At 35.5% G+C, this 13,195-nt stretch overlaps 1 protein-coding gene across 2 annotated transcripts in view; it reads right to left on the bottom strand.

Moving 5' to 3' along the window:
• Positions 1-13,195, bottom strand: part of LOC134252051 (serine-protein kinase ATM-like) — a 294,279-nt gene that overhangs the window by 5,409 nt on the left and 275,675 nt on the right. For both annotated transcript variants that reach the window (XM_062734480.1, XM_062734485.1), the window contains 2 exons: positions 4,716-4,802; positions 2,679-2,793 (listed from right to left, as the gene is read on the bottom strand). In XM_062734480.1, coding sequence (XP_062590464.1) covers positions 2,679-2,793; positions 4,716-4,802 — 202 coding nt within the window. The remainder of the gene's footprint in view (positions 1-2,678; positions 2,794-4,715; positions 4,803-13,195) is intronic.

Below are 13,195 nucleotides of genomic sequence, written 5' to 3'. Positions count from 1 at the left end.
GGTTAAATAAAATCTTATGAGAAAGATAAATGCTCGGATGAACTTAATGCACAGGAGAATCAAGGCTGTTAAGCAGGCGCAAGGGAGATGATGATAATTTTTTATTTTAATTTTGGGGGGTATCGACAAATCAATTTCAATAACTCATGAATTATCTGTCAAAGTCACACAAGATTTTGATAACTTGTTGATTAAAGATAAATTAAAATTTTGATAACAAAACTGAAAAACATATTCGAAATAATAGTTTTAATTTAATTTAAATGTGTTTCTTTTTCCTTTCAGTATACATGTACTTCAAAATGGTTAAGGTGTAATTGACCTTTAAATCTAAACTTAGTCTAACTATATTTCCTTGTTCCAATGAAGCAGAACAAATGCACATTTCACCTGCAGCTTATCAAGATACACTCATGCACCAAAAATCTGCATTTTTTTTGTACAAAAAGTTCAGAAAACCAAGTGAAAGACTGACAGATAGATGGACAGACAATGACGGAACCTACAATTCCCTTCCATTTCACCAACTGGGGATTAATAAACTGTAACCATGACAGGTTTACAATAATCAAAGTACATTTATGTCTATACAAAAAATTGATTTTTTAAAATTACAAAATAGGTTTTGTCAATATTATTAAATATCTTTGATGGTTTATTGAATGCAGTGTGACAGTGTGAATAGTGATGCACACTGACTTGTTTTTACACAGGTATACCATACATGTATCATTGAGGGAGCTGGCAAGATTGCAGTGTCCCAAGGGCAAGTCTATTTTCCAAGGCACAGCTGAGGGAAATAGTCCTGCTAGAGAGAAACTGGAATCTTGCCTACTCCCTCAATGTTATACATAAACTGTATTATAATTCCAATACCAAAACTAGAACTGTCCAATTGGGACAAAATACCCCCCGCTGGGTTTTTCAGAGGTCCTAAATCATGAATATTTTAAGGATCTAAGAGAAGAGAGAAATGCTAAAACATTTTTAGTGCAAATGTGATTGCTCATTATATTTTTAATAAATGAAACAAAGGCGCAGCCCTAGACTAAATATACGGACCAGACACGAATTATGAATTTTTTCTTCCAGTTACCGTGAACTTCCCCAAATGACCTTGGGTCAAGGTCATAACATTCCCTTAGGTCATGAGCAATCTTTGTGTGAAATAGGAACCTACCAAGTTTATCCATAAGAATGATATGGACCGGCTTCGAATTATGAAATTTTCTTCCAGTGACCGTGAACTTCCCCAAATGACCTTGGGTCAAGGTCATGACACACCCTTAGGTCATGAGCAATCTTTGTGTGAAATAAAAACCTACCAAGTTTATCCATAAGAAAGATATAGACTGGACACGAATTATGAAATTTTTCTTCCATTGACCTTGAACTTCTCCAAATGACCTTGGGTCAAGGTCATGACACACCCTTAGGTCATGTGCAATCTTTGTGTGGAGTAGTAGATTCTAATGTTCCTCCGTAAGAAAGATATGGACCGGAAACGTTTGCACAGACAGACGGACAAGCTGATTCCCATATACCCCCGCAAACTTTGTTTGCGGGGAGTATAATTATACTATTTTCAAAACCCGTAGGGGCCTAAATTCAATTTTATACTTTTCATATGATTTAAAGAAATTGCAAGGTGCTCGAATTAGGTGTGTATCAATTCATCAAACTGACACACCTTTTTGTAGGGAGTCAATCTTTTTATGGTGATTTTCAAGGATTCCAAAAAATGTACTTAGTGAAAAATAAGTGAAGGCACAATAAATGAATTTATAGGATAGTGATAGTTTTGGGCCTCCACGTGAGTGGACCAAATGAATTAAGCTGTTGTGAGAAAGTTCACAAAATTATAGTCTCAGCTGCATTTTTTAAAGTCATTGCATTTAATGATACTGTCTTAAAGATATTGACCGGACATAAATGTAGCACTTTTAATTTTTCTTTCATTGCATGATCATAAAGTTTTCCAGATCACTTAAAGCTGAACACGACTCATAAAATAGGCACACACCATTTTCGATATTATTATCTATGATATGAACACAAAGATATACTCTTCTCATTCATTACACCTGACTGCTTTATTGTCATGGGTATCAGCTTTGAATGGCAACACGCGTTCGTGCTGGTTATCTTGCATTACCTTTATTTACATTTTATTGCAATTCCATCTGTTTGTATACTGCACTGACATGTACACTATTGTAAGTTTCATTGGTATCTTATTTTCCTGCAATGAAAAGGTATTGCAGTTATTTTTGTCACTACAAAGTTCTGTGTAGCATACGTCCATCTACACCTGTGTCAACTGATTACACTGAACAGTGACTAAGTCAAGCCCTTAATAGAAGAGTCCCCAGTATATAGTAAGAGTCTGATCAAAAATGGTGGAGAGATTCTTTTCATGAATCATGTTCAGCTTTAATTGTTCAAACTAAAGACCCAAAGCACTGTGTAGTACAAAACTTGAAATTTTGATGAAAATATGTACAAAATCATATGGGCTATTCTCAGCAAATAAAGTGTTCTACAGACATTCGAATAAAGGTACATAAAGTAAAGAAAAGTATAGTGTGAACTCCATTACTAAATTCAGAATTATTTTCTGTTTATAAGTCCAATAAAGAATACTTTTCCCATGTGTTTTTATAATACTTTTAACATACCTTCTAAATGTTCCTTCTACTCCACAAACACCCATTCCATCAATTATGTCTCGGGTCAATCGGAAAGGGACAGTCTCAGGAGTTGGTAAAATCCTTCCTTGCTCAAAAGCAATGCCTAAACATACAAAACAAAATTAGAGTGTTTTTATAAAACTAATACCCCTGCTTGGTATCAAATTAAAAACAAAGTATACTTGAAAAACAAGAGGCTTATGGACCATGTCGCTCACCTGAGCAAAAGGCTAGGAAAAAGCTCAAATTAGTTCAGTATTGAAAAGTTTACAGGGGTAGGGGCTGGGCTTCAATTTTAAACTACCTGAGGATGCTTCCATATCAAGGTAGCAAATGGCTTTGTCGTTCTTCAGCACAAATCTTTTCAAACTTATTCCATTGATTGATACCCTATTGTCGAGAAGAAATTTTTATTTACCGGTATACATTCTTATGAAGAATTTTCATCCCCCATGGTGATGCCACTCTTACCCCAGTGGTCAAGACTTGATAAAAATTGAATCTACACAAAGTAGAGGTTTCCTACATGTATGAGATTCCTATAACCTTTAATCATAGCACTATATCTACACAATTTCTTAATTATCTCCCCTTGAAAAAGGGCATGGCCCTCATTTGAACAAAATTGAATCCTCTTCACCAAAGGCTGTTTTGTGGCAAGTTAGGCTGAAAATTGCTGATCATGTGGTTAAGAAGTAAAAATTGTGAAAAGCTTACAGATGAACAGACAGACAGATGGACTACAGACAAAATTGGTCAGAAAAGCTCTCATCTCAGGTGAGCTAACAAGAGGGCAAATGGGCCAATGGCTCACCTGAGAATAATGGCTAAGAAAAAGCACAAATAAGCTCAGTACTAAACTGTTTAAATGAGGTGGGGGTGGGGGGCTTAATTTTTAACTACCTGATGATTCATCCATATAAGAAAATTTAGAAATGTAAAATGTAGGACAGATTCAGCAACAGAAGCAGGTCGGGTAGTGTGCATCCTTAGATGTCTTCCATGCAGGTTTAGTCAAGTTAGGGCTTATAGTTACTAAGAAATGAGACCTGCATCAAAAACTTTATCCTGTTTACTCATCAGGAAAATGTAGGTCAGATCCAGCATCTGAAGCAAGTCTATTAGTGTACATCCTTAGATGTAACATCCATGCAAGTTTGGTCATCATAGGGCTTATAAATTCTATGCAATGTGACCTGTACCAAAAACATTAACCTGTTAACTCATTTAGAAAATGGTCAGATCCAGCATCTGAAGCAAGCCTGGTAGTATGCGTCCTTGGATGTATCATCCATACAAGATTGGTCATTATAGGTCTCATAGTTAATGTAGGTCAGATCCAGCATTCGAAGCAAGCCTGGTTGTCATCCTTTGATGTATCATCCATCAAAATGTTAACCTGCTCCAATGTTAACCTGGTCATTCCTTTGCTGCAATTGCAGCATCTGAAACCTTATCTGATACAATGAAACATACTAGAAACATCTTCCATGCATGTCTGATCCATGTAGGGCTTAGAAGTTTTTAAAAAGAAAACTGCTCCAAAAACCTTAACCTGGAATGCTGACACCGACGGTATCACATAAGCTCCCCAAACTTTGTTGAGGTGAGCTAAAAATACATTTCCATCCAGCAACACACAAAAGTTTGTTTTGGGTAGAAACTGAGCATGTTCTTGAAAATCAAGTCCATGACCTTATCACTCCCCATTCAAATACAGTATACAGAAAAATCAGCACGCCCAAAAAAATTATTAATCTGGTCAATACAGAAAGTTTACAAATTGTTTTTCATCTCATAAAAAATTCAGCTCTAGTCTCAAGCCAAAATGCCCAAATCAGGAGGGGAGATTCAGGAATTATTTTGTGTCAGCCATGATTTTATGTGAACACTAGCTGAAATACTGTTACAACACCTGCAGCATCCACTGACAAAATTAAATGTATTAGTATCAGACATTAAAATATTGGTTTTACACAGAAAACTGTGCTAATGCAATTGTATTATATAACACAGTTAACTTACCCAAATCTATGTGTACCAGCTCAGCAGAATTTGTATCAATCAGAATGTTCTGTATGTGTCTGTCTCCCAATCCAAGAATATATCCAACTTGAAAGAAAAGAAAACCATGTTCAATATTTCATTTAAAATGATCTAATTTTTAAATGACTAATTCTTGGCCAAATTATTTGAGTATAACAAGCTTTGGGTCAGTTTATGCTGTTTTAAAATCTGCTTCACAGGTATTAGAAGATGCCCTAGGACCTTAACAGTCACCTGAGTAAAAAACAACAACATAGAGGATCCATAGAATATAAAATGAACTGATAAATGAAGCTTCCCAAAAAGCAAGCATTTAAATACCGTATGAGTAGAATTTTTAGCGAGGATCTAATTTTGGCATTATTAGCAAGGGTGCCGAGATCGCTAAAATTGAATATCGTTAAAAATTAATTGCGTTTTATTTGTAATAGTTCCTTGAACGTGCAATTTAAATTCGCTAAAATAACATCTCGCTAAAATTAAATTACCAGTTTTTAAGGACAAATCGCTAAATTTGCGTCTCGCTAAAATTTCCACTTATACGGTATTTAAATGCAACTCATAAATCAAGTTTTAATATGTCCCCCATTGATCACTATCACCAAGACTATTCCATATAACTGCTGAAGAATGAAATTACCAAACTATGTGTCCTTCTGTACTATTTATAACCCTAACAGTGAGTGATGTAATATTGCACATTGGCTTATTTTGGATTAATAAATAATTTAGTTTCATTATTTTTATTTATCTATTATTTACAAGTCTTTCTGATCATTAAAACTATGAAAGTAGTTTTTGTATTATACAATTAAATTTCCTGCATAATTTTCTTATCCTATTAACTTTTCAAAATACATTATTTACAGTGATAAATTGTCAAAAGTGAATTGCAAAGGGGAATAACTTCTTTTTGTCGCATATCTGCGGCAATTTTCTTTGATCTTTCTGTGGTGATATATCCCATATCACATATGCGATAATACTTTCCACGCCCCTTCATATATCACTGCAGGAGACAGAGATCAGGTCAATTTTTTTTTTTATTGAAGTTTGACACTCTCAATGAAATTTACGTCATCAGACATGCGACAAGTTGCTTACATCATAGATTGCCTCGTACTATTGGTTATATCATTTTCATGGGGCGTGAAAATCTCGGGCGCTCCGCGCCCTTGATTTCCACGCCCCCTGAAAACGATATAATCAATACTACTAGCCATCTATGATGTAACCTATACCAGTAAAATAAAAATTCATAGAGCTCTGACCAGGACCAGAATACTTATTCAAATGGTCCAGGTGTTCTTAAAAAATATGATAAAAATATTCTTGCTTATTAAAACATTTACTTTGTTTACATATGATATCCCAAGGAGCAGAGAAGATTTTCAAGGAAATAATGCATTTCAGTACAGATTCAACACAGCCCTACCTAATACCAAAACTCATCATCCAGGGTCATGAATTCACAGTTCTGGAAGAGGTACCTTTATCATCCTAACTCTGCACTAAAGTCTGCACTTAGTTGAAGATACATTGTAGCACCCACCCCTCCACCCCCTCTCAAAATGAGATATAAAAGCCCCTCACTCTGGGACCACAAAGTTTTTTAAAAAATTGTACGAAGCAACCCTATTCATAATAACTATACACTTTATTTATCTGCTCAACACTAAGGATTGGAAATGATTATTTAACAGCTAGAATAAATGAATTTTCACTACATAATTAATAGAGCCCCACCCTAACACAAAAACCCTTACCCTGGGGGCCCTGAGTTTCACAATTTTTGAGAGACACTCTTGCTCATCATAACTATATACTTAGGTAGTTTGTTTACTACCCAAGAGCAGAGAAAAAGATTTTCAAAGAATTAATGTAATTTCATTTTTTAATCAATAGAGAAGAAGCTTAAAATGTTCAAAAGTTTACGACTGATTGACAACATATGACGGACGTTAGCAATGGGTCACCTGAGTGACTCAGGTGACCTTAAAAGGTAAAATTACCCAAACCAGGTTATACTCGATTAATTTGCCTAAGAATTCGTCATTCCTAAAAATGGCTAAAAAAAAATACCCACAGTTAAATAAGCACAGTAATTACATGGAAATACATACATAATGACAAAAAAATAATAATTTATTTTTAGAATGTTTGGGTGTTACCATAATAGCAGAGTTATTAAAAAGTGGAAAAAATGATATTCAACAGTCTTATATATTTTCCAGAATATTTCCTGAATATTAGGAACTTGATGAAGTAATTTGGGAATTCTTTTTGTGCTTGAAACACAAAGTTACTAAAGACACTGAGGCAGTTAACGAAGAACCCCCTTTTCCAGAACAGATAGAATCAGATGAAGAAATGATCAGAAGAATTACTTCAAACTTTTCACAGAATGAAGAAGGGGGAGCTGTATTTGATGAGGATCCTAGTTTGGACAATTTAATTAAGAGATATGTTATTTCACTTGGTTGTTCTTGCCATTGGATATGTTTTGATAAATTTCAATGTGAAGAGATTAATCAACACAAACGATGTGATGGAAAAGATATGTACCTAATGGGAACCAGAAGTCTATGTAGAGACCTGTCGAGACTGAGCTCTGCTGGTTTGTACGTATAATAAAGGAGAGAAAAGTAGCAGTTGGGACATAAAACTTTACAAAAGCAATACTGTATACAGAGAAATTTTGGCCCTCATTTTATTTTTTCCCCATTCATTCACCCTGGTCACATTTGGACAAATTCAAACAGGGCAAATAAAAGAACACTGTATAATGTCTTTTACAGAAATGTGAATGGGTGAATTTAAAACTGGGCAAAATTGTTAGCAAGTGTAAAATGTTGAAAATAACACGGGGCAAAATTAAACTCTGTATATATACAGTAAATAGAATTATGATCCTTGATTATAAGTCTCTTTTTGTGGCATGATTGCAATAAGACTACAACTTTAGGAGTAGCTTTTAATAAAATTTTAGAGATCTGAATTTTCAATTTTAGTTACCATGGAAACATCGTTCATCAAAATAAAAAAAAAAACAAAACTGATAATTATGTATCTCAGTGTAGTCTACTTGCATGCCAAATTATATTATAATCAGACTAAAACTGCATTTGGAGTAGAATTTTGAAAGTATTTCACAGAATTTTTTTTTAAAAGCCACAGCAACACAATTCATCAAAATCAAAAACTGACATACAGAATTATGTATCTTAGTGTAGTCTACTTGTGTGCCAAGTTATATTGAAATCAGAGCAAAACTGTAAGAGGAGTAGCATTTTAAAATTATTTCACAGAAATTTCTATTATTAGTAACCATGGCAACACCGTTCATCAAAATCAAAAACCGAAAAGCTGAATTATGTATCTTAGGGTAGTCTACATGTGTGCCAAGTTATATTGAAATCAGACCAAAACTGAAGGAGAAGTAGCATTTTGAAACATAGGTAATCAAAGATTACGAAGCTCACCTCGACGAATGTTATCAGTGTAAGTAATGCAAATCTCACGTTATATTTTCTTAATATTTAGTATTTATCCCAACAACAAAATTCTTGCAAGTTGTGTTTAACCCTTTCCGTGGCATATACACATTTCTACGTGTGTAGCTTGAAAAACATGCATAGTGTAAACAAATATTCATAACTTTGTTAATACTGCAGATATCAAGGACTTCAAGTTCATTGAGACAATCTGTTCCCAAAACTTTAACCTGGTCTCTTGTTTGGAAAATATAGGTCAGATCCAGCATCCAAAGCAAATCTGGTAGTGTCCATCCCTAGATGCATCATCCATGCAAGTTTGGTTCAGGTACGACTTATAGTTCCTTGGGAATGAAAATATAGGTCAGATCCAGCATCCGAAGCAAGTAGTATCCATCCCCAGATGCATCATCCATGCAAGTTTGATTCAGGTAGGGCTTATACATGTAGTTACTTAGGAATGAAAATATAGGTCAGATCCCGCAACAGAAGCAAGTCTGGTAGTGTCCATCTCTAGATGCATCATCCATGCAAGTTTGGTTCAGGTAAGGCTTATAGTTACTTGGGAATGAAAATATAGGTCAGATCCAGCAACAGAAGCAAGTCTGGTAGTGTCCATCCCTAGATGCATCATCCATGCAAGTTTGGTTCAGTTAGGAAACTGGGCTTATAGTTACTTGGGAATGAAAATGTAGGTCAGATCCAGCATCCGTAGCAAGTCTGGTAGTGTCCATCCCTAGATGCATCATCCATGCAAGTTTGGTTCAGGTAGGTCTTATAGTTACTTGGGAATGAAAATGTAGGTCAGATCCAGCATCCAAAGCAAGTCTGGTAGTGTCCATCTCTGTATGCATCATCCATGCAAGTTTGGTTTGGGTAGGGCTTATAGTTCCTTGGGGAATGGACCTGCTCCAAAAACTTTAACCTGGTCACTCCTAGACAGACAGACGGACGGACGCCTGATGCATTACTATCGCATAAGCTCTTCTGGTCTCTGACCAGTAGAGCTAAAAATGAGAAACAAGGATACTGTGATCGACGCAAGTTATAGAAAAAGGCAAAGGTACATGTACAACTATGACGACAGGGAGGTATGTTAAGAAGCTTTTCTAGGGCCGGAATTAAAAATATCTTTGTTTCCCCTAGCCCGACCCTAAAATCTCAAGTTGGGTTGGTAGGTAGGTAAACAATTTTTTTTTATCTGACAGCAGCTTTGAAAATACATTCTAAAATTTCATGAAAAATTACCTTTATAAATATGAATAGTACAAAAGAAAGTGATTTGTGAACAAAATGCTAAGTGTCATGTACATATGTCGTTTAAAAGCAAAATTCATGATTGATCAATTCGCAACTGTTATTTAGTTGAACTTGTGAAATACCTCACGCCAGAGAACATTTATATAAATCAAATAAAAAAAAAAGACAAGATTCTCAAATATGCAAAGACCGGACATCCGAGTATATTTTTTCAAACCTTCCATCAGCCTCCAGTGCTTATAGACAATCATTGTACTTTTTTTACGGGCCATGAGATTTGCAGTGGTTCTAGAGCATTTTGCTTTGGAGTTAAAAGGTAAGCAGCTAATTTGAAGTCTCAGGTTCAAATCTCAATGAGGAACATTGAAAACGGTCCTTCAACGGAATATAGTAAACATAGGAACATAGATAAACTCGTTATTAGATCAAAACTCAAATTAAATAAATTGCAGTGAAATTGAATAATGTGTTCACTAGATGGGCCTCTCATCTGCTCATGAGGTGGGCCTTTCCATGTATTACGTACCTTAAATTCAACAGACAGGTTTGTTTGTTTGTTGTTTAAGGTCCCTTTTGAAAATTTTATCACTAACATGGAGACACCAAGAGACGCCAAGACACCTCCGAAACAGCTCTTAATTAGTCATGGTAAATTTTATTATCGAATTGTTTCAAGAGTGAAGAATTCTAATTAGTTAAAGGCATAAGATTGAGACATCGCCATTGTATTATGAAGAACTAATTCTCTGTAATCACATCTGGGTGCCATTTTGTTTCCAACAAATATGCTTTAAAATCACTGTAGAACAATATTGGCCGTCTCTGATAAAAAATGATTTTGATAAAATTGAATTTTATTAAACTTGGTTAATAATAAAAATACTGTTTGAATCATCTTATATAAAAAATCTTTTCAGTCAGTGCAATTTAATTGGGTCAATCGAGTTAGGGGAAACAAAGGTAATTCTTATTTTGGTCTAGTAACGCATGACATCAGCGAGAAGTATTTAATAAAAACTTTCCATTGATAAAACACATGAAACTTAATGGACCAGTTCCCAGGTCCCATGGAAATAAAGGCAGAAAGCCTAAACATGCCCTGTCTTTTTCGGACATCAAAAGAGGAGTGATTTTCATTGTGCGCTATAGTGAGGAGTGCTTGTTTCTCCTCCCAACTGTGCCCCATGGCAATGATGCTGTCCAAACACCCATTCTCTTGCCAGCTTCCTTAACAAAGATACATGTCTTTCTGTGAGGAGAGCAATGAAAGGTCTGTCATATCCTTAATATTTAGCTGATTAAAACCAGATACCGTTATGTTTTATATTAAAATTTAAAAATTTATCAATTTTTAAACCAACTTTATAATTTTTCTGAGTATTGGTTGTGTTTTATACTTTTATCTCTATAATACACAGTGAATATAAACTATACCAAAAAAAAGCAAACAAACATAGGTCAGTGGAACTGTCAACATTTAAGGGCATCTGGCTGCAGTGTGTTCCTCTCATCAAAATTGTGTCTCCCAGATTTGATGTTTGTCCAAAATGTGAATTGCTTAGATGCCTTGTGATGGAAAAATTAATTGCTCAGCAGCATATTGAAATTCCTCAAGGTAACATAGGCTTAAACATTAAAGTTTACCTGGTTTTCATAAAATTTACTGAAGGATTTTTAGCAGCAGGGGTGGCGGTGGGGGTGAAGGTTTATAAAAGTTCAAGAAAGATAGTCTGTGAGATTCCATTGAGTGTGTTGCATGAGTTCAGGCTAACATGCAATGAAAAACCTTACAAACACACACTAGAAATGAAACATCTCTCGTTTTTTTGGGGGGGGGAGGGGGGGGGGTGGCTTCAAGTCTTAAACCCCTGTCACATCGGGTTTGCATCCTCATGACATCCATAAAAAATGGAAAACGCCGGGTGATCGCAGTGGAGTCTCCTACAGCGCCGTGACAATGCGGCGAGATCTCCACTGAACGCGGTAGGGTCGCGTAGGGTATCCTAGAAGGCCAGGGTACGGCGATCACTTTGGGCATGCACGAACTTAATTGTTCTGTTGTTTCCGTGGAATTGCGGTGGAATTACTTAAATTTTGTAGCATATTTTCATATTTTATTACTTATTTACAGTGTGTTTATTATTTATTTTTACATTCATAATGAAATCAAAGAAAATAAAAAAAAAGCATCTGGATCAATAAAATGGAAAGAAAGAATTTTTATTCTTAAACTATTAATGAATTAGTACTAAATTATTCAAATGGATCATTTTAATTAGAAAAAGAAGTATTTTCATCACGTAACTTGAATCTTTAATAAAAAATAATTAACATTCCTTCTGAATATATATCCATGGGTGAAGAACACATTGTGAACGTATTGTGAATGCAACCATCGCAGTGAGAACGCTGTGAACACAAGATGGCATCTCCTAACACGCCATGAAAACTCTGTTGAAGCGCAGTCAATCGCCAAAAGATCTCCATGGGAACACAGTAGAATGCTGTGAGATCGCCGTAGAATTGCGTCTGTCGCTGTAGGGACATTGTGACATCCTCACATTGTAAAAATTTACAGAAATTTGTGAAATTTCCTTGCGATTCCACGGCAATTTTAAACATTAAACAACGCCATAATGATTCCGTGTGAACGAAGTGTGACAGGACCTTTACATTGCTACAAATTAGATAACACTATACAAAAGCTATTTTTTTTCTCTAAAGAATCCAAGGTTTATAATAACTATGACAAGAGGCCCATGGGCCACATCTCTCACCTGAGTAACTTTGGTGATGCCGTTCTTTACCAGATTTCCTCCCTTGTAATACCTATTGTGGCCTCACCGTAACCCCCCTCCATGTCACAATTTTTACAATTTAGAATCTACACTACCCAATAATGCTTCAACATAAGTTTCAGCCTCTCGGGCCCAGTGGTTCTTGAGAAGAAGATTTTAAAAGTTTTTTCCCTATGTATTTCTATGTAAAACTTTGATTCCCTATTGTGGCCCCACCCTATCCCCTGGGGCCATGATTTTAAAATTTTAAATTTTTAAAAAAGTTAAAATTTAAAATCTACACTACCCCAGGATGCTTCCATATAAGTTTCAGAGTTTTTGGCCCAGTGGTTCTTGAGATTCTGAAGAAGAATTTTTAATGACCCCACCCTATTTTTGTCTTTTCTTGATTATCTCCCCTTGTGAAGTGACTTTGCCCTTTATTTCAACAATTTAAACTCTCCTTTACCCAAGGATGCTTTGTACCAAGTTAATGGTAAAAATTGGCTCAGCGGTTCTTGAGAAGAAGTTGAAAATGTGAAAAGTTTACAGATGGATTGACAGCTAGACAGACAGATGGACAGACGAACGATGGACAAAATGTGATCAAAAAAGCTCACTTGAGCCTTCGGCTCAGGTGAGCTAAAAATTCAGTTGGACTCAACCCCAACCTCTACCCCAGGCATTAAGAATGCATGAACTCCAACAAAAAACAACTTTTTAAATGTTCTTGTAAACAAAGTTTCTAGGGTACGAGTATATAGTTTTTGTCCTGTAAGTCTGTCTGTCTGTCCACAAAAACTTAAACCTTACCCATAACTATTGAGTGGCTGGGACTATGACTTTCATATTTCATAGGTACATTCTTTGTGACAAGACCTTTCTTTCGGTACCACCAAATTTGACACCTTGACCTTGATCTTAGAGT

This window comes from Saccostrea cucullata, unplaced genomic scaffold, assembly GCF_032062105.1.
Source record: "Saccostrea cucullata isolate Sc308-1 unplaced genomic scaffold, CSIRO_AGI_Scuc_v1 ctg1, whole genome shotgun sequence".
In the NCBI taxonomy this organism is placed as follows: Eukaryota; Metazoa; Mollusca; class Bivalvia; order Ostreida; family Ostreidae; genus Saccostrea; species Saccostrea cuccullata.
Note: the sequence above shows the minus strand (reverse complement) of the source record. Positions and strands in the feature narration are given on the sequence as shown.